This window comes from Bombus terrestris, chromosome 7 (genome assembly GCF_910591885.1).
Source record: "Bombus terrestris chromosome 7, iyBomTerr1.2, whole genome shotgun sequence".
NCBI lineage: Eukaryota > Metazoa > Arthropoda > Insecta > Hymenoptera > Apidae > Bombus > Bombus terrestris.
Window position 1 is genome coordinate 22,756,161 of NC_063275.1, and position 24,462 is coordinate 22,780,622.

Sequence of the window (24,462 nt, forward strand, 5' to 3'; positions counted from 1 at the left end):
TCCTCTTTTAATTTTTGTGCCCCTTCTTTTTGTGTTTCTTCTTGTTCCTTACGTGCTTGTTCTTGTTTTAATTTCTCAGCTGCTTCTTTCTTCTTACTTTCCTCCTCCTCCTGTTTTAATTGTTCAGCTTCTTGATGTTTACGTCCTTCTTCCTGTTTTAGTTTCTCAGTTTCTCCCTTCCTTTTACGCTTCTTCTCCCCTTTTAATTTTTGTGCTTCTTCTTTCTTTCTATGTTCTTCCTCCTGCTTTAATTTTTCAGCTTCCTCTTTCTTTTTACGTTCCTCTTCTACCTTTAATTTTTCAGCTTCCTCTTTCTTTTTACGTTCCTCTTCTAGCTTTAATTTCTCAGTCTCTTCTTTCTTTTTACGCTCTTCCTCTTGCTTTAGTTTTTCAGCCTCTTCTTTCTTTTTACGTTCCTCTTCTTGCCTTAATTTCTCAGCTTCCTCTTTCTTTTTACGTTCCTCTTCTAGCTTTAATTTTTCAGCTTCCTCTTTCTTTTTACGTTCCTCTTCTAGCTTTGATTTCTCCGCTTCTTCTTTTTTTTTACGCTCTTCCTCTTGCTTTAGTTTTTCAGCCTCTTCTTTCTTTTTACGTTCAGCTTCCTCTTTCTTTTTACGCTCTTCCTCTTGCTTTAATTTCTCAGCTTCTTCTTTCTTTTGACGCTCTTCCTCTTGCTTTAGTTTTTCAGCCTCCTCTTTCTTTTTACGTTCAGCTTCCTCTTTCTTTTTACGCTCTTCCTCTTGCTTCAATTTCTCAGCTTCTTCTTTCTTTTGACGCTCTTCCTCTTGCTTTAGTTTTTCAGCCTCTTCTTTCTTTTTACGTTCCTCTTCTTGCTTTAATTTCTCAGACTCTTCTTTCTTTTTACGCTCTTCCTCTTGCTTTAGTTTTTCAGCCTCGTCTTTCTTTTTACGTTCCTCTTCTTGTTTTAATTTTTCAGCCTCTTCTTTCTTTTTACGCTCTTCCTCCTGCTTCAGTTTTTCAGCCTCTTCTTTCTTTTTGCGTTCCTCTTCTTGCTTTAATTTCTCAGCTTCTTCTTTTGTTTTACGCTCTTCCTCCTGCTTTAATTTCTCAGCTTCTTCTTTCTTTTGACGCTCTTCCTCTTGCTTTAGTTTTTCAGCCTCTTCTTTCTTTTTACGCTCTTCCTCCTGCTTCAGTTTTTCAGCCTCTTCTTTCTTTTTGCGTTCCTCTTCTTGCTTTAATTTCTCAGCTTCTTCTTTTGTTTTTCGCTCTTCCTCCTGCTTTAATTTCTCAGCTTCTTCTTTCTTTTGACGCTCTTCCTCTTGCTTTAGTTTTTCAGCCTCTTCTTTCTTTTTACGTTCAGCTTTCTCTTTCTTTTTACGCTCTTCCTCTTGCTTTAATTTCTCAGCTTCTTCTTTCTTTTTACGCTCTTCCTCTTGCTTTAGTTCTTCAGCCTCTTCTTTCTTTTTACGTTCCTCTTCTTGCTTTAATTTTTCAGCTTCCTCTTTCTTTTTACGTTCCTCTTCTTGCTTTAGTTTTTCAGCCTCTTCATTCTTTTTACGATCTTCCTCTTGCTTTAATTTCTCAGCTTCTTCTTTCTTTTGACGCTCTTCCTCTTGCTTTAGTTTTTCAGCCTCTTCTTTCTTTTTACGTTCAGCTTCCTCTTTCTTTTTACGCTCTTCCTCTTGCTTTAATTTCTCAGCTTCTTCTTTCTTTTGACGCTCTTCCTCTTGCTTTAGTTTTTCAGCCTCTTCTTTCTTTTTACGTTCCTTTTTTTGCTTTAATTTTTCAGCCTCTTCTTTCTCTTTACGCTCTTCCTCCTGCTTCAGTTTTTCAGCCTCTTCTTTCTTTTTGCGCTCTTCGTCTTGCTTTAATTTCTCAGCATCCTCTTTCTTTTTTCGAGCCTCTTCTTCGTGTTTCAATTTTTCTTCCTGTTCTTTTTTCCTGCGATCTTCTTCCTCGCGTATTAATCTTTCCTGTTCTTCCTTCTTTCTATATTCTTCTTCCTGCTTCAGTCTTTCTTCCTCTTCTTTCCTTTTACGTTCATCTTCTTCTCGTTTCTTCTTTAGCTCTGTTTCTTGCTTCTTACGTTCTTCTTCTTGTAATTTCTCAGCTTCTTTCTGCTTGCGTTCGTCCTCTTTTTGTTTCAATATCTCAGTTTCCTCCTTATTCTTACGTTCCTGTTCCTCTTGCTTCAATTTCTCAGCTTCTTCTTTTTTCTTACGTTCCTCTTCCTCCTGCTTCAGTTTCTCAGCTTCTTCCTTTTTCTTGCGTTCCTCTTCCTCCTGCTTCAGTTTCTCAGTTTCTCCCTTTTTCTTCTTTTCCTCGTCTTCTCTCAACTGTTGTTCTTCCTCCAGCTTCTTTTCTTCCTCCTTATGTTTCTGTTTGTCAACTTCATCTTCCTTCTTACGTTCATCCTCGTCCTTGTCCACTATTTTCATTTCTTCTTCAACTTCTTCTTTCTCTTTCTTCTTACTTTTCTTTTTCTCTTTATCCTCCTCCCACACTACCTGTACATTTAGCAATTTATCTCGAAGCAAGTTGATATCATTCATTAAATTCAAAATAGGTGTTTCGAGCTCGACAAGCCCTTCTCCGCATAAACTATCCTTCCACAATGCGTCAACCTTCTTGGTAGAATCTTCCAGCTCATGCAAACTTATGTTCAAGGTTTTTAACACACCATAAATTTCCGTAATCTCCAAATGTGATGGTTCAGCTATAGGTTTATCAGCAGATTGTTCTCTAACAATCGCAATTGCCTTTCGAAGCATTTTCAATGATTCCATCGGCTCTTCTCCAATCTCTTGTTTATCTAAAACACTTTGAATTCCCTGCTTAAGTTGTTCAAGTGGCTTAGCCAACATATTCAAAGCTTCCTTCTCAATCTGTATCTCTAGACCTAGCAAACCTTTGTAACTTTCTATCTTATTATCAATCGACTCAATAGAATCGTTTACTTCTTTAATAGAGTGAATCAACTTCGTCGATATTCTTGTAGCTTCTTCCATAGAAATAGCACTCTCTTTCTTCTGCTTCTGCACTTCCTTACGTTGATCAGACAGGACAGCTTCCAAAGCAGCTTGTAATCCTTTCAATGGTTTCTCCAAGTTTTCAAGATATACAGTCGAAGATTCTTCCACTGTCATAATCTTCTCTTTCAGTTGCAACAGAGGTTCAGCCAAGAATCCAATTATAGTTTCTGTTATATTTGAGGCTAATTGTAATTTTTCAGCAGCTTGTTCTTCAATAAACGATATACTCTTCTCAAGATTAGATAACGAATCCACAATAGCATCGATACTAGCTTCTTCTTCCTCTATACTCATATCAGTCTTATTTTTCAGCACTAAGAAACTTTCTTGCACGTCAGCTAATGGTTGCACCAATGTCTTCACTATCTCGTACTCACTTTCCTTCTCTGCTTTCATACCTTTAATAATATTTTCTTCCATTTCAATGATTGTCGATTTTATAACTTCCACCGGTTGCACCAATTTCTCAACGACAGACCAATCTGGTGTATCAATTCTCGACATCTCTTCAGCAAGTCCAGGCTCAGGTTCCATCACAACGCACTCTCGAATCTCAGCAATGGATCTTTCTATTTCTTGCAAAGGAACTGCCAAACATTCTGTGATCCAATGACTCGATTCTTCTGGCATTGGTTCCACTTCAGGAGACATCACTCGTTCTTCAAGTACAGAAATGCTTCGGTGCAGAGTTATCAAGGGCTCAGCTAAAGCAGATAACAAAGACACCTCATCAATTGGTCGATCTTCCACAGATTCAACCAACATACGATCTTCGATTAATGCAATCGAATTGCGAAGTTCTTCTAAAGGTTCAATTAGTGGATTTAGTGTGGTTTCTGACTTTTCACCACTATCAAAAGATTTCTCTTTCGTAGATTCAATGGCTGTTTGCTCGTTAATAACAGACACAGCTACGTTCTTTAGTTCTAATAAAGGCTGTGCCATAGCCTTCAATAAAGAAATGTCCTCCCTTTCGGATAACGCCAGAGCAATCTCATTCGCGTCCATTGATTTTCTTTCTTCGACAATTACCGCCAAACACTCCTTCAATTCACTGAGCGGCTTAGCCAAACTCTTCAAAGTTTGTGTTTCTTCTTCAGAAATTGAAAGAGCCATTTCTGAAGGCGATTCTACGGTACCTTGATCCACAATTATCGGTTCTGTGACTTGAACATTTGCTTCTCCAACAACATCTGCCCAAGTCTTCAAAGATGAGGCTTCTTCTGAGATAGTATCTGCTGCTGGTTCGATAATTATCTGTTGTTGATCGATAGTAGCCGCACGTTCTACTAAATCGTGAAGAGTTTTTGCAAATGTTTCAAACGCCGCGACACTTTCAGCTTTAGAGAATTCTTTTGAAGATTCTGGTGCAAATTCAGCAGCTTGTTGAATAGCAGCCACAGAAGTTTTTAAGTCTGTCAACGTCTGTGCCATTGTTTTCAATTGAGAAGCATTTTCAGCCTCTAACATACTTTGCGTGCCCTCTTCTACCATCATATGCTCTTCAATCACTGCGATTGATTTCTGGAACTCTTCGAGTATTGGTTTTAAAGTTGTCTTTTCAAGTGATACTTTATCAGTTTCTAAACTCTTCGTATCGTGCTCTATCACATGTTCTCCTTGAATTGCAGCAACGAAACATTGTTCTAATCGTTGCAACGGTGGGATAAGTTCGGTTAATATCGTCATAGGTTTCTTCGTGTCCGATGTTTCCAATATTTCAGCTTCTTGAAGCCTAATCTCTGCTATAGTCGAAATGGATTCTTGTAATAACTTGGCAGGAACAGTAACTGTTTCTGAAACTTGAGCTTCAAGTTTCTGTGGTGTCTCTAATTGAATCGTTCCTATAATTGTAGCAATCACTTTTGGTTTTGAGATAGCCACAGAACATTGTTTTCTGAACTCTTCCACAGCTTTTCCAAATGCTTGCAACGCAGACGCGTTTTCGACGTCTAGGATTTGTTCGCCAGGTTTTTCTATCGTTGTCAACTGTTGCACCACAGCTACGGACGTTCGTAAATCACTTAATGATCTTTCTAGATTTTTTATTACAGCAAAGTCTTCAGCGTCTCCTGTTAAACTTAAAGTTTCCTTGGCAAAAACCAGTTGCTTCTGAATTTCTGCCACGTTTTTGTTAAGTTCTTCTAATGTCAATTTAACTGGTAATTCTTGTAAAGCTGGTATTGCTTGAGAAATTTCTTTGACAGTTTCGTATTTTGTTACTGCTTCCTGCTGCATGGCTAATAAGAACGATTCTTCGAGTTTGTGCAATGGTTGCACCATGCTCAAGAAGAGTACAATTTCTTCTTCTTTCTTCTTTCCCAATAATTCACTTTCTTTGTCTATATTCAAAATTGTAGTTTGTAGCTCGTTAATAGGTTCAATGACAGTTTTTACAAAATCTTCGACCACTTTGTTCTTTGCCGAAACTTCTTCAGATTTCTTCACTTCGTATTGTTTGACTGCAGCTAATAGTTTTTCTCCAGTTTCTTCTATCGATCGTGCAAAAGCTTCCAATCGAGACTTTTCTTCACCTGTCCTCAATTCTTTTGTTTGATCTTGCTGAGCAATTGTTATTTCCTGAACAGCTGCCACAGACAATTTCAGCTGTTCCAAAGACTTCTCTGCTGCTAGCATCATACTGACTTCACTAACTTCTCCTGAAATTGTTGCGGTTTCACTTGTTTGCTGTTGAATAGTAATTATAGATTTCTGTAATTCTTCCAATACAGGTTGCAAATTCAATTTATCAACAGGAATTTCACTCTTCTTCAACTCCTTTATAGTCTCTTCTTCTAGCATTTTACCTTCTAGCAATGCAGTCTGTAAAGCTTGTTCCAATATATTCAATGGTTCTATAAGAACATTTAATTTCACATTAGTTTCCTCTTTAGGTATTTTCAATTCTTCCACCTGCTGCATTTTCTCTTCTTCAATGTGAGAAAATGATTCGCGTAAAACATGAACCGTATTACTTATCTTCTGAAGAATTTCAACATCCACCATCTTTGCTTGTTGCTTCTCAGCTTCTTCCAACTTCTTTTCCACTTTCTTCTGACTTATCACTGCTGAACATTTTTCTTCTAATTGCTCTATCGATTTAGCAAAAGCTTCCAAGGCAGATTTCTTCTGGGTCTTTATTTCTTCAGTTCCTTCCGAAGAAAGCGTGATTACTTGTTGAACAGCAATAGTAGCTGTTTCTACTTCTTCAAGTGCTTCATTTATATTCTTCGCAGTCTCCAATTTTGAAGACTCTTCAAGGCTCGTAGCTAATTGTTCTTGAATATTAACAATGCTTTCTTTTAATTCTTGCAAAATTGGTCGAAGGACAATAGTCTGTGGAGTTTCTTTTTGAATTTGTTCCACGGATTCAAGTTTTTGGTCACTTGCTTGTTGAACCACATTCACCAAAGATCTTTCTAACTGTTGTAGAGGATGCATCAAAGGAGTCAACGTTTGCACATTCCCTTCTTGCAATTCTAACGTGCCAATTTCTTCAGTGCTCTCTTCCTGTATCTTCATAATAGTCTCGCGCAGCGTGTGAATCGGCACGATAATCGTCTCGAGAACTTGTGTCTCCAGTTTTTCAGCTTCTGTCGACTCCATTACTGTCTCCGTCGCGCCCACTTGATGCTGACTGACCATAGCCATGCATTCTTCTAGTTCTTGCACCGATTTCGCGAAGTGTTGCAGCGCTGTCACCTTCTCTGTCTCCGACAGTGTTTCTTCTACGCCTGGTTCAGTGGATACCACACTCTGAATGATCGCGAGAGAAGAATTTAAGTCTTCCAGCGATTTTTCTGTGGCTTGCATGATAGAAGCCTCCTCGATGGAGTGCTCTGCCACTGTTTGCAATTTTACTTGTTCTTGTACCGATGCTACGCATTTCTGAAGTTCTTCCACGATAGGTTGAATATCCAGTTTTTGCAAAGGTGGAGCTACTTGAGATATTTCCTCAATTTTGTTGAGTTCCATCGAAACTGCCTGTTGAACAGTGGAAGATAGCGAAGTTTCTAATCTTTGTAGTGGTTCTATCAGGATCTTCAAAGCACTTTCTGATGCAGCCATTTTGGAAGAATCGAGAGTTTCCACCTGTTGCAATTTTTCTTCTTCGATTTTCATAATAGTTTCCCTAAATAGTTGAAGAGGACTGACAGCCATGTCTAGTATCTCCACTTGAGACTCTTTTACTTTTTTGGGGACTAGTTGTATGCCAATCTGTTGCTGGGAAATTACTGCTAAACATTTTTCACCGATTTCTTCCACAGATTTTGCGAACGATTTTAGAACTGAAGTTTTGTCTACGTCTGATAAATCACCCGTTTGTTCAGTTTCCAATATTATCTCCTTAATAGCTGCTACTGAAGATTTCAATTGTTCCAAGGGTTCTTCTATAGTCTTCGCGACAGAACCTACCAATTTATCTTTCGATTCTTCTTTAGTAGGTTCCAAAGAAACTTGTTCTTGAATTACAGCAATAGACTTTTCTAACTGCTCTAAAACGGGCCCGACATTCAACTTCATAGAGGATTGGACATTCTTCAAGTCTGAAGTAGATTCTTCTTTAACGATACTCGTCTCTTGAACAGCCACTGACAAAGATTTTTCTAATTGTTCCAAAGGTTCGACCAAGGTATGTAAAACACCAGCGATTTCTTTCGTTTCTGACATAATTAAAGCTTCAGTCTCTTGTGTCTGCTGTTCGTCAAGTTTGGAAATGGTCTCACGTAAAATTTGAATCGGACTTGCTATATTATCGAGAGCTTGCTGTCCAAATTCTTGTATATCTATCTTAGCAACTTGTGGCTGTTGCAAAATACTAATTTCAACTTTCTGTTGACTAGGAATCACCGAAGACACATTTGCTATCTTTTCCACACACTTGGCAAGAGTTTTCAGGGCTGTTGTTTTCTCTTCATTGGTTAATTCTTTGGTTTCTTTTGCCTCAAGAGTTTGAATGGCTGTCACAGCAGATTTGAGAGTTTTTAATGGACTTTCTATCAATTCAGCAACAGAAGCTTCCACTTTTGTAGTGGACACATCAAGTTTTTTCGGTTGTACAGCTATCTGTTCTTCTATCATAACAATTGATTTCTGCAGTTCTTCCAATACAGGACTAACCTTTAATTGCTCCGTAGGTAAAGTAGTACTCTTTATTTCTTCAGTCTTTTCATCTTTCGATGGATGAATTTGTTGAATTGCTGTGCATAATAATTGTTCTAATTCTTCTAAAGGATGCACCAGAGGTTTCAAAGCTTCTACTACGTTTTTGCTTGTTTCATCTAAAGCTCGTACCTCATCAGTCTTCTGTTCTTCAATCTCAGAAGCTGTTTCACGCAACAGTTGAATAGGCTGACTCATCATTTCTAAAATTTGTTCCAATTCTTCTTTTCGAATTTCTTCTGGACATTCTATCTTAACTGGAGGAGAACTGACAATCGCTGTACATTTTTCTCCTAATTCATTCACCGATTCAATGAATGTTTCGACTGCCGGTGTCTCTTCTATATTGGAAAATGTTCCTGCACTTTCAGTTTCAAAAGTTACTATTTTTTGTACCGCACCGATTGAAAATTTGAGATTTTCTAGCGATTTGTCTATTTCTTTTACAATTAACGCCTTATTCTCTGATGTGCTCATTTCCTCATTTGCTTCGAGGATCATTTCTTCTTGAATTGTGGCGATGGATCTCTCCAATTCTTCTAGAATATTGGCTACTGGTAGCGAATGCAAAGATGGAACGTTTGATTGTGTTTCTTCCGTAATTTCTTCTTGTTCTACAGTTTGTTGCTGAGAAGAGATATCCAAAGATTGTTTCAATTTTTCCAAAGGATAAATAATAGTACTCAAGATAATTGCAGCTGTCTTTGTAGGCAAATCCAATTGTTCAGTTTCTTCAAATTTCTCTTCCTCGATCTTTGCAATCGCTTCACGAAGATTTTGTATTGGACTGACTATCTTCTTCGCGATATCTGCTTCTAATTTTCGCTGTTTGGTTAATTCAGCTGATTTTATGGAAGGCGGAGCAGAACCAAGTGGCGAGGCATCCTCTAGTTTCACTTGTTCTTGAGAGACCATGAGGACTTCTATCAGTTCTTCAAGAGGTTTTGCTGTGGTTTCCTCGATATCCAAATTTTCTTCTTTCGTTTTCGCCATCACTTTGATTTCTTCGACCACTTTCATACTCTTCGTTTCAGTAGTCTGTTGAATGACCTTTACGAGTTCAGAAATCGCTTCGTTTACATTTTGTGCGTTTCCACGTAGTGGAATACAATCTGTAGGAAGCTGAGAAGTTGCTCCTTGGATAGAAGAGAGTTCTCGTTGAAGAGATTTTAGAGGTTCTGAAAGTATTTGCAAGGATACCATTACGTTTTCTTTCAGTGCTGGTGCTAACTCTTTTTGAGTCAAACGAAGAATCTTTTCTGTGGCTTGATCTACGTTTATTAAAGATTCCAACAGACGAATAAATTGCGTTTTAAGTTCTGAGATTGAAGAGGAAGATAATGTATTTTGAATCGACGCGCTGGTTGCTTTTAAGTCGTAAAGGATTTGTATGAGGGCTGTTAATTCTCGAATTCTTCGTTTTTCTTCTTCCGATCTTGAAGAAAGAGGTTCATCTAGAGCTACAGACACGAGACTGGTTAGTTCTTTGAAAGGTTGCTGTAGAGCACTGATCAACGAGCCTGTCTTTTGTATCAGATTGATTTTTTCCTGTTTTCTTTCCTCCTCTGCCTTTTCTTCTGCTTTTGCTAAGTCTTCTATTTGTTCTAAAGCTTCCATTATCTCTCTTTGTCTTTCTACTTCGTTTGATTCTTTAATTGCTGATTCTCTTGTTTCTTCTTTTGTTTTCTCTAGTGATTCTTCTACGACTCTTTCTGTTTTTAGTGTTTCCTCTACTTTTTCAAACACTTGCTCTTTGGCGTCATGCTTTTGTCTTAATTCTTCTGATTTTTTAGATTCTTCAATTTTTATTACTTGACTTACCACTTCTTCTTTTTCAATTTTTCCTTCCTCCATTCTTTCGACTGCTGTTTCAGTCCTTCTTTTTTTTTGTTCTGGCTCTATCGTTTGTGCGACTATTTCTTCCATAGATTCTTCAACATCAGATGCTCCCTTTAATTTTTCTGTTATAGCCACTTTTTCAGACGATGTTTTTTTTTCGTCCACAGTTTTAACCGGCAGTACTACTTCACCTGTTAAAATTGCTTCTTCTACCAACTTTTCGGTTTCGTCAAGTGGAGCTTCTACTTTTACCACAGCTTCTGGCATTTCTTCCGTCATCTGAGGTACAGTTTCGACTTTTTCCTCTTTTATCGATAGTTTCTCTGTCATATCAAATAATATTTGGCCAGCACCTTCTTTTGTCTCTTCGGATAACACTTCAACTCTTTCCTCTGTTTTCGACAATTCTTCTGTTGATTTGTGTATTACTACTGATTCTTCTCCTTTCGTTATCTCAAGATCTCCAGCTTTTTCTTCTTCCATTCCTTCAACCGATTCGACTTTTCCGACTTTCATTACTTTAATACTTTCAATTTTACTCTCTTGTACTAATTTAGGAGATACAAGAGCCATAGCTGCTTCTTCTTTCATTTCTTTCAAAACTTCAACTTCTTCTTCTACCAACTCAGGAGATGCAAGTGTTTCCGTTCCTATTATTTGGAGAGTGCCGACTTGTCCCTCTTCAGTTACTTCAAGAGCTACAGCTTTCTCATCTCTTGTCCCCTCAAGAGGTTCGACTTTTCCTTCTGCCACTCCTCCAAGTGTTTCAACTTTTTCTTTTCCCATTACTTGGATTTTGATCTCTTCCCCTTCAGTTACTTCAAGAGCTTCAGCTTTCTCTTCTATTGTCCCCTCAAGAAGTTCGACTTTTTCTTCTGTCACTCCTTCAAAGGTTTCAACTTTTTCTTTTCCCATTACTTGGATTTTGATCTTTTCCCCTTCAGTTACTTCAAGAGCTTCAGCTTTCTCTTCTATTGTCCCCTCAAGAAGTTCGACTTTTTCTTCTGTCACTCCTTCAAAGGTTTCAACTTTTTCTTTTCCCATTGCTTGTACTATTATCTTTTCTTCTTCAGTTACTTTAAGAGCTTCAGCTTTCTCTTCTATTGTCCCCTCAAGAAGTTCGACTTTTTCTTCTGTCACTCCTTCAAAGGTTTCAACTTTTTCTTTTCCCATTGCTTGTACTATTATCTTTTCTTCTTCAGTTACTTCAAGAGCTTTAGCTTTTTCTTCTGTTGTCCCCTCAAGAAGTTCGACTTTTCCTTCTGTCATTCCTTCGAGGGATTCAACTTTTTCTTTTCCCATTACTTGGAGAACTTTGAACTCTTCCTCTTCAGTTACTTCAAGAGCTTTAGCTTTCTCTTCTGTTGTGCCCTCAAGAAGTTCGACTTTTTCTTCTGTCACTCCTTCAGAGGTTTCAACTTTTTCTTTTCCCATTGCTTGTACTTTTATCTTTTCCTCTTCAGTTACTTCAAGAGCTTTAGCTTTCTCTTCTGTTGTCCCCTCAAGAAGTTCGACTTTTTCTTCTATCACTCTTTCAGAGGTTTCAACTTTTTCTTTTCCCATTGCTTGTACTATTATCGATTCTTCTTCAGTTACTTTAAGAGCTTTAGCTTTTTCTTCTGTTGTCCCCTCAAGAAGTTCGACTTTTCCTTCTGTCATTCCTTCGAGGGATTCAACTTTTTCTGTTCCCATTATTTGGACTTTGATCTTTTCCTCCTCAGTTACTTCAAGAGCTTTAGCTTTCTCCTCTGTTGTCCCCTCAAGAAGTTCGACTTTTCCTTCTGTCATTCCTTCGAGGGATTCAACTTTTTCTGTTCCCATTATTTGGACTTTGATCTTTTCCTCCTCAGTTACTTCAAGAGCTTTAGCTTTCTCTTCTATTGTGCCCTCAAGAAGTTCTACTTTTCCTTCTGTCACTTCTTCAAGGGTTTCGACTTTTTCTGTTCCCATTATTTGGACTTTGATCTTTTCCTCTTCAGTTACTTCAAGAGCTTTAGCTTTCTCCTCTGTTGTCCCTCCAAGAAGTTCGACTTTTCCTTCTGCCACTTCTTCAAGGGTTTCGACTTTTTCTGTTCCCATTATTTGGACTTTGATCTTTTCCTCTTCAGTTACTTCAAGAGCTTTAGCTTTCTCCTCTGTTGTCCCTCCAAGAAGTTCGACTTTTCCTTCTGTCACTTCTTCAAGGGTTTCGACTTTTTCTGTTCCCATTATTTGGACTTTGATCTTTTCCTCTTCAGTTACTTCAAGAGCTTTAGCTTTCTCCTCTGTTATCCCTCCAAGAAGTTCGACTTTTCCTTCTGCCACTTCTTCAAGGGTTTCGTCTTTTTCTGTTCCCATTATTTGGACTTTGATCTTTTCCTCTTCAGTTACTTCAAGAGCTTTAGCTTTCTCCTCTGTTGTCCCTCCAAGAAGTTCGACTTTTCCTTCTGCCACTTCTTCAAGGGTTTCGACTTTTTCTGTTCCCATTATTTGGACTTTGATCTTTTCCTCTTCAGTTACTTCAAGAGCTTTAGCTTTCTCCTCTGTTGTCCCTCCAAGAAGTTCGACTTTTCCTTCTGTCACTTCTTCAAGGGTTTCGACTTTTTCTGTTGCCATTATTTGGACTTTGATCTTTTCCTCCTCAGTTACTTCAAGAGCTTTAGCTTTCTCCTCTATTGTCCCTCCAAGAAGTTCAACTTTTCCTTCTGTCACTTCTTCAAGAGTTTCAACTTTTTCTGTTCCCATTATTTGGACTTTGATCTTTTCCTCCTCAGTTACTTCAAGAGCTTTAGCTTTCTCCTCTATTGTCCCTCCAAGAAGTTCGACTTTTCCTTCTGTCACTTCTTCAAGAGTTTCAACTTTTTCTGTTCCCATTATTTGGACTTTGATCTTTTCCTCCTCAGTTACTTCAAGAGCTTTAGCTTTCTCCTCTATTGTCCCTCCAAGAAGTTCGACTTTTCCTTCTGTCACTTCTTCAAGGGTTTCAACTTTTTCTTTTCCCATTGCCTGTACCTTTATCTTTTCTTCTTCAGTTATTTCAAGAGCTTTAGCTTTCTCTTCTGTTGTCCCCTCAAGAAGTTCGACTTTTCCTTCTGTCACTTCTTCAAGAGTTTCAACTTTTTCTGTTCCCATTATTTGGACTTTGATCTTTTCCTCCTCAGTTACTTCAAGAGCTTTAGCTTTCTCCTCTATTGTCTCTCCAAGAAGTTCGACTTTTCCCTCTGTCACTCCTTCAAGGGTTTCAACTTTTTCTTTTCCTATTACTTGGACTTTGATCTTTTCCTCTTCAGTTACTTCAAGAGCTTTAGCTTTCTCTTCTGTTGTTCCCTCAAGAAGTTCGACTTTTTCTTCTGTCACTTCTTCAGAGGCTTCAACTTTTTCTTTTTCCATTACTTGAAGAACTTTGAACTTTCCCTCTCCGGTCGTTTCGCGCGCTTTTGTTATTTCCTTTTTCATTACTTCAAAGGTATCGACCGTTTCTTCTTTCATTGGTTCCGGACATTTAACTTTTCCTGTTTTCTGTTCTCGAAGCTCCTGAATTTTCTCTTCAGATTTTATTTCCTCTATCTTCAATGGTTCTTCTTCAGGTGGTACTTTTTCAATAGTTAACACACTTTCCACTTCTTCCCTTGAAACTTCAATAATCTCATCGACAATAGTTTCAATCTGTGTAATAGTAATAGGGACATCAGGCGAAATATTCTCTTCTTTCTCTTCTGTCATAATTTTCTCTACATTCGCCACCATTTCAATTTCTCTTATAGAATCGTTCACACTCTCCAAAACATCCACCATAGCAGACAAGGTTTCGACAAGCGAAGAACCTTCAGAAGCTCGTTCTCTTATTAACCTGACCCGATGAAGAGACAAAGAGGAAGCTAACTCTGTCGTAGAATTAGCCAGAGCCTGAAGAAGAGTCACAGTCTGGACAGAAACAGAGGATATCGACCTTTGATTAATTTTTTCCTTTAATACATTCAAAGCTGACTTAAGTTGATTAGTCGGATACAAAAATCCTTCAACGATAGCTTCTTCATCTACCGCTTGTTCAGTGAACGTTTGCATGAAATGTGTTTCTGATAACGTAATTTGCTTCTCTAAAGCTTCCAGCGACTTCGAAATCACTTGATGAACAGATTTATCCACATTCTTGTCCAAAACTGCAATTGTATTCTTCAAATGATTAAACGAACTCGACAGATTATATTGAAGAGTAAATTCGTTGCTAGATCTTCTTGAATAATCAGTCCCACCAATTTGTTGTTGAACAGAGATAGTAGCATTCTTGAGTGAACTCAATGCACCTTCAAAAAGTGTGGCTCCTTCTAAATTAGAAATTCTTTCTAAAATGGTTGAAGTTTGTCTTTGTAAACCTTCGACTGCCTTTGAAATAACGCTTCGTCTTTCGTCTAACAAGGCTGATTCTGGAACTAAACTTTTTCTGCTACTCTGAACGACCGAAAGACTGCTCAAAAATTCCACTAAAGGTTCAACAAGAGTTCGAAATTCTACAATTATTTCTCTTCGCTGATCTAAGAGCTCAAGCTCTTGCGAAGTTACGTTTACTGTGTTTAATAAATAATCCAAAGGCTTCACCAGAATTCTGGCTACATCTGTTTCCAGAGTAACATCAGCTTGAGCTTCAAGAATTTTCATTTGTTCCTCGATATTTTCTAGAGGTTTCGAAATCTCACGAAGAGATCCAAGAAGCTCTTGCCTAGAATGAATATCTTTCACAACGATTGGTACCGTATCTTTGATATCTCTGAGAAGATTCAAAATAGGTTCACAACTTTTCTTCAGATCAGAATTTTGATCAAGTTTCTCGATTGCACTATTGATCACTTCAGATTCGATCACGTTCAAAGGATGAATTAAATGGTTCAAGATTAACAGTTCTTGGGCACCATGCTGGTGTGACTGCTGGAGAACTTTCTGAAGATTGTTCAAAGGTTGGAGAAGGTTCCTTAGCACAGATACAGTCTGACTAACTATTTCTTCGTAGGAATTAACCGATGTTCCATAGGTTCCAGTTGTTACTCTCATCTCAGAAATCGTCTTCATTAGTTCTTCCACGGAATTAGCTAGTATAGAAACTGGAACAATGGTAGTTCCAGCTGTAGGTTCTTCAAAATCTTCCAAAATTCCTGTTATATCTACCTGAACACTTTCCAGCGTTTTAAACAAAGAAACAACCAAGCTTTTTGCTTCTTCTTCTTTCTTCGCTTTCTTCATATCTTTCTTTTCCTTTGGTAATTCTTCTATCGTTGTAATTAACTGTTCTGTTCTTTGAGAACTTTCTTCGACTGCAGTCTGTTCAGCTATCGATTCAGTAAACTGCGTTTCAAGCAATATCGTAGTGCTTTCCATTAGAGTTGCCTCAGGAATAGTTTCTTGAGAGACGTGTGCTGTAATTTCTTCTCTTTCTGGAAGAATAGTCTCCTGAGGAATGGACTCTTCTTGAATGGTTTCTTGAGACGTCGTTGCTTCCACCATCTTCTCTTGAGTCATTGATTGTACCATTTCTTTCAATTCTTTCCTGTAAAGAGCCTCTTTGATAGAAATAGGTATCTGATTTTCAATTTCTTCCACGATATCCACTATAGGTTGAAGTGTTTCTTCTCCAGCGTGGTCTTTAAGGATGTCCATGATAGTCTGCAGGAGATGCTTCATTGGTCTGCCCAATTCCTCTAAAGTTGTCAAATCTGCTGGTTCATGGTACATCGATATAGCATTTCGTAACCTTGTTAAAGGTTCACGAAGATCTGCCAAAGCCTCTATCAAATTTTCGTCACTTGGAGGTTCAGAATACGATGTTTCAATAGCAATTTTGTTTACGTCTTTCTTCAACTCATCGACGGTTGAACTTAAAGCAGATTCTTCTTCGTCCTTCGTGCTTTCTTCAGATGCATTTGATAACCAATGTTTCATAGGATATAAGGATCGAGAGATCCTATCTGCTAAACCAAACGACTGAACTTTCTGTTTCTTTGGTTCTTCCTTCTTCGGAATTAATTTTTCTGCTTCTCTTTTAGCTTTCTTTTTTGATGCCTCCCTTGCAATTAATGGCGTGTCTTTCTCTATTTCTTCGAGTAATTCCAAAACTGGAAGAATTACGTCTGTTCTTGCGTCGGTGTTTACCATAGTTTGAACCAATCTCTTCAATTTCTCGATTGGACTTATTAAATCTTTTAAAATTTGTTCCTCTTCAGGTTCATGTTCTTGGGTCAATAAAGATCTCTGCAGGCTCAACAGACATTCTTTTAGCAAAGAAACCTGTTCTACAATCTGTTCGTCTACTGGATTCTTTAAATTAGCAATCGCTACTGCTGAAGATCCAATACTTTGTCTTAGATCTTCTACAGATATTGTGAGGCACGAGGTATAATTAGGATAGCTCTTTTCTTGCCTTTCCAACGCCGAAGACAAAGCAAAGTGAACATTACTGAGATTCTGATCGACGTTCAAACTGTCCAAAATATGTTTTGTCGCTTCTTCAGCTTCCACTAACTGAGATATTGTCTTTGGTAATTGAGTTTCAATCTCTTCTATCATTTTCCAAAGATCTTTTATCGAATTGATATCTTCTTCTGATATGGAGTGTTTTAATGCTTTCGATACAACGATCTTCAGTTTTTCTACTGGAATCGACATTTTGCGAATCACTGGAAGCTCCTGGAAAGTCCTTCCTTTGGAAACAAGAGCCGTTTGAAGATCCAGCAATGGATCCTTCAGATCTATCAGGCTATTTATCGTTTCATCTTCTCTCAAGGTCATCGCTGTATGAACTGCGTCAGATATATATTGTCTGAGCTCTACGAGACAAACAGCTATTTCGGAAGAAGCTAATAATTTCTGAGAACTAGCTGCTCCATTTGTAACAGATTCGACGTCTTCTATATTCTGTAGAGCAGTGCTTAAAGCTGCTTGCACATCTATCAAAGGATCCAGGACTCTATCTGTCAAATTGTGAGGCTGTTCCTGTATCGATTTCGAAGATGTACTTTCTTCCAATTCGCTGTCCGTTTTATAAATAATTCGCTCGATGTTATTAACCATTTCCAATATATATTGCAAAGAATTCTCGTTCAAATTAATTATTGTTGATTTTAACTGGGAAATGGCGGGTTCCAAGAGTTTAGATATCGTTTCAGAATTTTCCGCGGTGGAAATCGAGGTTAGAGCGCACTGAAGAGAATACAAAGGACCTTCCAGACTTGTCAGAGATTCCAGGCCAATTTCTCGTCTTTGTGGTGTCCTCAGTCTTCTGTACATTTCGTCAATTCGGTCGAAAATGGAGCAGAGCCGAGGATCCAGAGTATCAGCAATGTTTTCGTACGTTTTCAACGTTTCCTGAAGGCTCAATCTCACTTCCTTTAGAATATCTTGCTTAGGCTCTTCGACTATCCTTTTCTGATCTTCCATTGGCTTCTTGTCTTTTACTCTTTGAATTTCAACGATTGTTTGTTCAGTGGATTCTTGAAGAGACTCGATCAATTTCGTTCGATGCTCGGATAAGATGCCCCTCGTTTCGTAAGTCTCCAAGGCAGACTTTAACGTATCTAATTTTGCTTTTAATTCGCGCGTTGGAGGAATAAGTTCTTCTGCAATGTTAGAAGCACCGTCTGCTTTTGCTTCGATGGTGGAAAAACGACTGAGAGCTCGCGCCATGTCTTCTATAGACTTCGAAAGAGATTCAACCACTACCGTATCCACAGTTTCTATCGTTCCTTTAGTTGGATCCACAGAAACATCGTTCAAAAAGAAGTCTAAAGTATTGAGAATATCCTGTAAGTTTGCTACCACCCTTGTAGTTCGTTTGTCCACAGTTAAAACATTCCTGACATTTTCATCGAGCTTAGAAACTGCAGAAATCATCCTGATTAAAGCAATCGGTCTCTCGCCCTTTGCTCGTCCAGTTAGCTCATGTTCGAGCTTCGTGATTCCCATAAGAATCTCATCCACTGGGTCTGTCAGGCTCTCCAAAATAGCAATTAAATCCATCTTACGATTTTTCACGTTTTCCTGACGTTCTATTAATTCCATTCCACGAAGAAGCTCTTCTGTCGGACCACCGATAGCTTCCAATAAAGAAATTCGAATGGTTTGATTCAAAGATCTGTCACCCGCGTTCTTCAATGCTTTTGACTCTATAGAAGACACTTCTTCGCATAAGTTTTGAATGGGTTTGATAATGTTCTTCGTCACGATCATCTTACACTCTTCTTCGCTACCAGCGTTCAATTTAGTTTCCAGATTGTCGATGCTCACTAAAGTGTCTCTAACAATAAAAACAGGTTCTTTGAGCTTCCTCATATTATCCAACAATCTTTCCTTGTTACTTTTCGATAATGACTTGTCAGATTCACTGGTCGTCTGTTTCTTCTCGCTAGATTTATCAGCCACGTCTTCAACGTAAGGTTCTTCGGTCTTGTTTATAGACTCTATACGTTGAAGCATCTCGGTATTGGCGCCTGCTGATCCACTTTTTCTTCGTTTTCCATCGATTTCGCTGCCAATGGACGACTCTTCCGAGCTACCTTTCTCTCTTTTATGCTTCTTCTTTCGGTGTTTTTTCTTCTTCGGGGCACCAGTGACGGAATCGAAGGAAGAATCCCCGCCAATTCCATCGTCTATGCTCGAGCCAGCTGTTTTCTCTGCACTCAGACTGCGTTTCCTTTCTCGTCCATCTTCGTACAATCTTTGAACTTGATTCTCTGAGATGGAAAGTCTTGCTGAAGACAGTGCATCAGCGAAAGTGTCGCTGTCGTCTTGTTTCAACGAAGAAACCGGTGACATTGGAGACACTGGTGAAAACGGTTCGTCTTTTTGAGCGCTGTGAAAGCTTTCTGACTCCATTTTGTGGCTCTTCTCGCTCTTCTCACTTTTGGACGAGGAGCTCGATTTTTTTCTCGGAGGTCTCGTCGGTGGTTTGTCATCTTCTTCCAGGCTATACCTGGCAGATCGTTTTAAAGAGCTGCGTGAGTCTTGATCCGGGGAGGAGAAGACGCGGGTTACGTCGTCCATGATAGACACGTCCTCGAAGTCGGCTTCTGTACGAAGGTCGTCGCCATCTTCCGCGCTGACGAAATAATCCGGAGACACGTCGATTACCACTGCTTCCATTAAGAGGTTTCCGGAATTCGAAGACTCCTTAACGAATCGCATTGGCGGCAGTTCGATCACGTTGTGCTCTATAAAATATAGGGAATGAAGTCTTGAAGATTATAATTTTGTTAATTTTGAAAATTTCATCTTGCTGGTCTTTTATCGTTAGTTCTTGTTAGCCTCTTTCATCATTGGTTTATTGTTAGCTTTCTTATCGGTTTTCGTGAGAATTTAAAAGACGCAATAGTTTTAAAAAACGTTAAATAGGCATTTGGCTATTTGTTTAAATTTAATGTCTAACATAATTGGATATAATAATACAACAAGCATAATATTCACTTTATTTCATTTAATTCTGACAGGCAAAGTTTCTGTAATGAATTTTGGAAATTTTGTACACTCCTTGGTTTGCGATATTTGTTTAGGCGAATTATAGTTTACATTCCGAAAGATAAAAAGGGAATAGTATTGCAGCTAATATTCAATGAAAAATAGATAAATAAAACAGAGTCACAAAGCATCGTATAATAAAACTATCATAAAATAATAACATAAAAATGAAGTAATACGCATAATTATATTTATAATAAATAAAAGTCTACCCTTTTCCTCCAGGTGCGTTCTATATCTTTTGTTATATTACGGCGGTAATAAAATATTTGAAGATTAAACTTTACACAGCATAGAAGTTTACCTGTTACGTGTTCAGATAATTGATCAGCGTACATCTCAACGATCTGAAGAGCTTCTTCCTCAGTGAGATCAGGTGTTTCGTATAAGCTAACGGAAACCTCTTTACCATCGAAACTGAAGGATACTTCTCCTCGATCGTCCAACGTGACGGAATGATCGGTTTGTGGTGTATCGTATAACTGGGACGTTCTTTCTTCGTGAATCGTTGAAAGTGACAAGTTCCTAGCGAGTTCGTGACCGTTCGGTGACAGTGGTTCTTTCGCTTCTTTTTGAACCGGGAGTTTATCTATGAAACATATATTTGTTGGATTTGCAACATATTTAGTGAATTTTTCATAGTCATAAAGAATTTGCTGTTGCTAAAAATACTTCATCCGATCTGATAAATGATCCTTAATTACAATAATTAGGATACCTTCGAAGCCAAGAAGGGACGCTGAACTGCTGACAGTTCCCATGCAATTTGTCGCTTCGCAGGTGTAAGTGCCCAAACAACAGGTGCCATCTTGTCCAGAAATGATCCTGTGAATATCTCCTGGCTTTAACTCGACTCCATCCTTGTACCATTTCAGAATCGGTTGAGGCACACCGATCACTTTGCACTCTAAATTTACCGCGCCTTCTTCCGATAATATGGCGCGCAAACTCTCAAGAAACTTGGGTTTCTTGTAGTGCTTGGGAATGATTAATTTGAGAAAACAGGAAGTGACGCTTTGACCGTGATCGTTGGAAGCTACACACTTCCATTCGGCCTAAATCGTTACATCGGAAACGATTATTATTTGTCCATTTAGTCTGTTAACGTTGAACATTGTCTTCTTCTTATTTTTGTAAACAGTTACTACTCACCTGATCGAGAAACTCGAGCTTTTGTACGTCGAGATGGCAAGTGCCAAGATTTTCCTTGGCAACCTGGTACTTCTCGCTCTCCTCCACTGGCTGGTCGTCCCTGTACCAAGCTAGGCTTGGCTCGGGCGAAATACTGACTGCGAAATTTACACAGACCAATGTTATTTGTAACTTGAAATTCTCTACCGATGACAGTCCCGTCTTTTATCTATGATAGTGTACCGTAACGTTTAAAAGGTTGAAAGTCGTACAGAATTTACGACAATATGATATCAGCATAGGAAGATATTTTTCTGATAGCTTTAAGAAGTTTAGTTTCTGATATAAATATCGCGTATTAAGTTGTCCGAAAAGTTTCTTTCGTTTTCTGAGGAAATAATAGAAGCACAAGGTTTTTTCTTTTATATTATTCTGTCGAACCACGTACGATCCATTTTCTTCTGTTGAGGAAAACACCGTGACATTTCACGGGCTTGCTTTCACGTTTGTGTGAAGCTGCATTGTTGTAAAATACACGTTTGCGAAGGAAAGACACTTTCCGGACAACCTAATATGTTGATGTAGGTTTAGTAATGCTTTTACTCGTAACGTGAAATTCGTTATCTATGACGATCTTGCTTTTCACAGCTGTGATAATGCAAGTATTGAAATGTGTAAGAAATTTGGAAAGTCATACAGAATTGACGGCAAAATGATTTTTGACAATTACCTTGATGCTTTTAAGAAAATTGTAGCGTGATAAAGATGTAATCGTGCTTCATTCGTAATAGTGTCTTCTAAGTCAAAGATTAAGATAATAAATTAAATTTTGCATGCAATTACCTTGCACCGTAAATCGGAAATCTTCGTTAATTCTCGCTTCGCAACTTCTAAGACCTTTGATGAAAATGGGCGGCTGATTTGTGCTTAAAAGTTGCAGACGTTCTTCTTCGTTTAATTGATTTTGTATATCTTCGATCGTTAATTCGGCTGTACTTTTTGCTTCTCCCATACAATTTCTTGCGATGCAACAATAGGATCCTGGTACGAAATCGAATATTTACGAGCATTAAAGAAACGATAAAAAATCAAATATTTGGATGTTCAGATTGTACGATCGATACCTAAGGAGTTGGTCCCGGTTAATTGATAAACATCTCCTGGTTTTAGTTCCTGGCCGTCTTTGAACCACCTCAGCAATGGCGTGGGGAATCCTACAACTTTGCACTCAAAGGACACCAGACCTTCTTCTGTCAGGACAGCTTTCAAGCTTTCCATGAAGCGGGGTTTCCTGTAGTTCTTTGGAACTTGACGAATAAAAAATTAATTACACGATCTGACGATAAATCTCCAGTGCCATTTAAATATCAATTAACAACGAATCGACCTTTGAACGATTTAAAGATTTAAGATGTTTCAGAAATCTTCATTTTCTTATTAGGCAACTAAATGATTGCGGATTTTGTCAATACCACCTAATGAGAAAATCCGCAATCACTTAGTTGCCAACCCAATAATACGATTGAATCAATTGATTCTCGAAATTGCCTAATAGTGAAAATTCAAGTAGTTTTATTTCTAATTCTAATTCCAATTAAATTTTTAGTTACAATAAGAAAATTGGCAAATTTTAATCAAATTAAGTTAAATGCATCGAGTGAAGAAAGTGTTAGTGTTCCACTTACTGGACATTGCAACGTAGCAAGTAGTAAACTGTTTCATATCCTCAGCGCTGGTAGCGACGCACTTCCACTCACCCTCGTCCATGGCTTCCACAGGGCTTACCTCTATGAAATATCCACCAAGGCCATCTTCCATCACGTGGTATTTCTCGCTCGGCTCGATGCGTCCTTCTTTGTTGTACCACGTAATTGCTTTCGGCCATGGTGGTACTTGAACTGTCACATCGTAATAAATTGAATCATTTCAACGATTAGTCGCATCGTTTATTTAATATCGAATAAGGAAAGAGAAGGTTTACATAGATGTACGAGTATGTGTGTATTTTACGATCCTTAAAACCTAGCAGAAAATGGAGAAATGAAATGTGATAATTTGAATATGAAATAATCGTCATAACTGGATAAGATTGATAGAAAAAAAAACAAATAAGAGAAAAAGAAATTGCAAAAGTTATACCTTGGCAAGAAAGCCGGAGAGTGTCCCCAATCCTGCAACATTCGTCCTGCAGAATCTTCGTGAAAGTAGGAAGAGGACCGGATGGTGTTAAGGAATCCGCTGGCTTCAACGAACCTTCCCTACTGCCTTTCCCAACCACGTGTACCTAAAAACATAAATTTCGTGTATATGTCCGAATGTCGTGAAAATTCTTTTCTGAAAACAAGGGCAATTAATGAGAAAAGCATAAACTTTTAAATATAATATAATAATAAAAATATACGCGTATATAATACAACATAAGAAAATGTAATATAACGGTATAATATTGTTTAAGCTCGCTTACTTTTGAAGAAGAATAAGCAATTCCCATGCAGTTTACTGCCTCGCAAGTATAAATGCCAAGGGAGGTTGGGTCATCGAGGTTGGCAGTTAAAGCGAAGACATCACCAGCCTTGATTTCTTTGTCGTCCTTGAACCATCTTAGCACCGGCGTAGGTACACCGACTACTTTACACTCCAAGGACACCGTACCTGTCTCTGTAAGAAGAGCTCGAAGCTCCTCGACGAATTCTGGCCTTTTGTACGCTTTTGGAACTGTAGATTAAAAATTGAAAACAAATCGAATGAGAGAATTAATTATAAAAAGAAAGTGCATGGTTCACTCATAGTACACGACCCAAGTACGCACACGCGATACAGAAAGGACTATATTCATCAAAGGTCGTATTTAGGGTATGAAACGAATACGTTTAAGAGGAATTTTTGTCCAGAAGAAAAGATTCCAACAAAAATTATGATACTTACAGTGTTAATAATCAACATAAGTTTGATTTAATAAACTGAATAAGATAGAGATAGATTGTTTTCTTGTTTACTATACATAGTTACTCGGAATATTCCTTTCCTGTAGTAATTATGTAATTATTATTTATTATGCAAAAAATCTATTTGGAAGAAAAATTTTCTGTTAGAAAAGGAGCCATTATCTTAAATTAACAAATTATTATTAACTCTCTATTAACAATACATCATTAAATTGAATTAATGAAAGCTACAAGGCAAAAAGATCGCACTTTCAAACATATTTCTTCTTATTTGATTTAAAAATGTTAAAGAAAAAGCAATAAATATTGAAAGTTACGGTCATTCGAAGAATTTCCTAGCACCTTCGAACAAAATTCACTATTTCTCCGTCCGAATGCCAAAACGCTGACCACGTACGGCTCGTATCTATTTTTGTCTAGAAGACAGCCGCGACGAATCGGAGTTCCGGAAATTCCGGAGTCGCAGGACACTCGCGTAATTTTATCGAATTCAGACTTAAACAGGAACACGTGTTCTTACCGATTACGGTAAGACGGGAGGTGCAGGATGATCGTCCGCCTCGATTTTCCGCCATGCAGGTCCAGTGTCCTTCGTCCTCGACCGTGACAGGTGCCACATCCACGCAATAGAAATTTCCCTCGTGGACGAAAGAGAATCTTGAACCCGCGTGGACCGGCTCGGCATTTCTGTGCCAAGTGATCTGGAATTCAACAACAACGAATCGTTGAGAGATTTAAGCCGCGACAAGTCTGCTGACGCCAACAACAAATCAAACGATACGTGCTTTCAGAGAAAACGAACGACAGGAAGATTCGTTCTACTTAATACTTTTATGATTATTTGTTATTTATTATTTATTATATAATATTATTTTATATATAATATCGATTATGAGCAATCGATACTCTATTTG

General features: G+C 38.2%; 1 protein-coding gene across 9 annotated transcripts in view; it reads right to left on the reverse strand.

Moving 5' to 3' along the window:
* LOC100643406 (titin homolog) overlaps positions 1-24,462 on the reverse strand; it is a 74,885-nt gene that overhangs the window by 36,339 nt on the left and 14,084 nt on the right. For 4 of the 9 annotated variants that reach the window (XR_007224527.1, XM_048407041.1, XM_048407034.1 and 1 more), the window contains 10 exons: positions 24,069-24,249; positions 23,068-23,318; positions 22,743-22,887; positions 22,289-22,501; positions 21,728-21,910; positions 21,447-21,644; positions 20,625-20,761; positions 20,191-20,527; positions 19,777-20,061; positions 44-19,168 (listed from right to left, as the gene is read on the reverse strand). Coding sequence is in view for 8 of the 9 variants with exons in the window: in XM_048407041.1 (XP_048262998.1) it covers positions 44-19,168; positions 19,777-20,061; positions 20,191-20,527; positions 20,625-20,761; positions 21,447-21,644; positions 21,728-21,910; positions 22,289-22,501; positions 22,743-22,887; positions 23,068-23,318; positions 24,069-24,249 (21,055 nt within the window). In the remaining variant the exon portion in view is untranslated. The remainder of the gene's footprint in view (positions 1-43; positions 19,169-19,776; positions 20,062-20,190; positions 20,528-20,624; positions 20,762-21,446; positions 21,645-21,727; positions 21,911-22,288; positions 22,502-22,742; positions 22,888-23,067; positions 23,319-24,068; positions 24,250-24,462) is intronic. The other 5 variants (XM_048407037.1, XM_048407039.1, XM_048407040.1 and 2 more) reach the window with 5 other exon arrangements.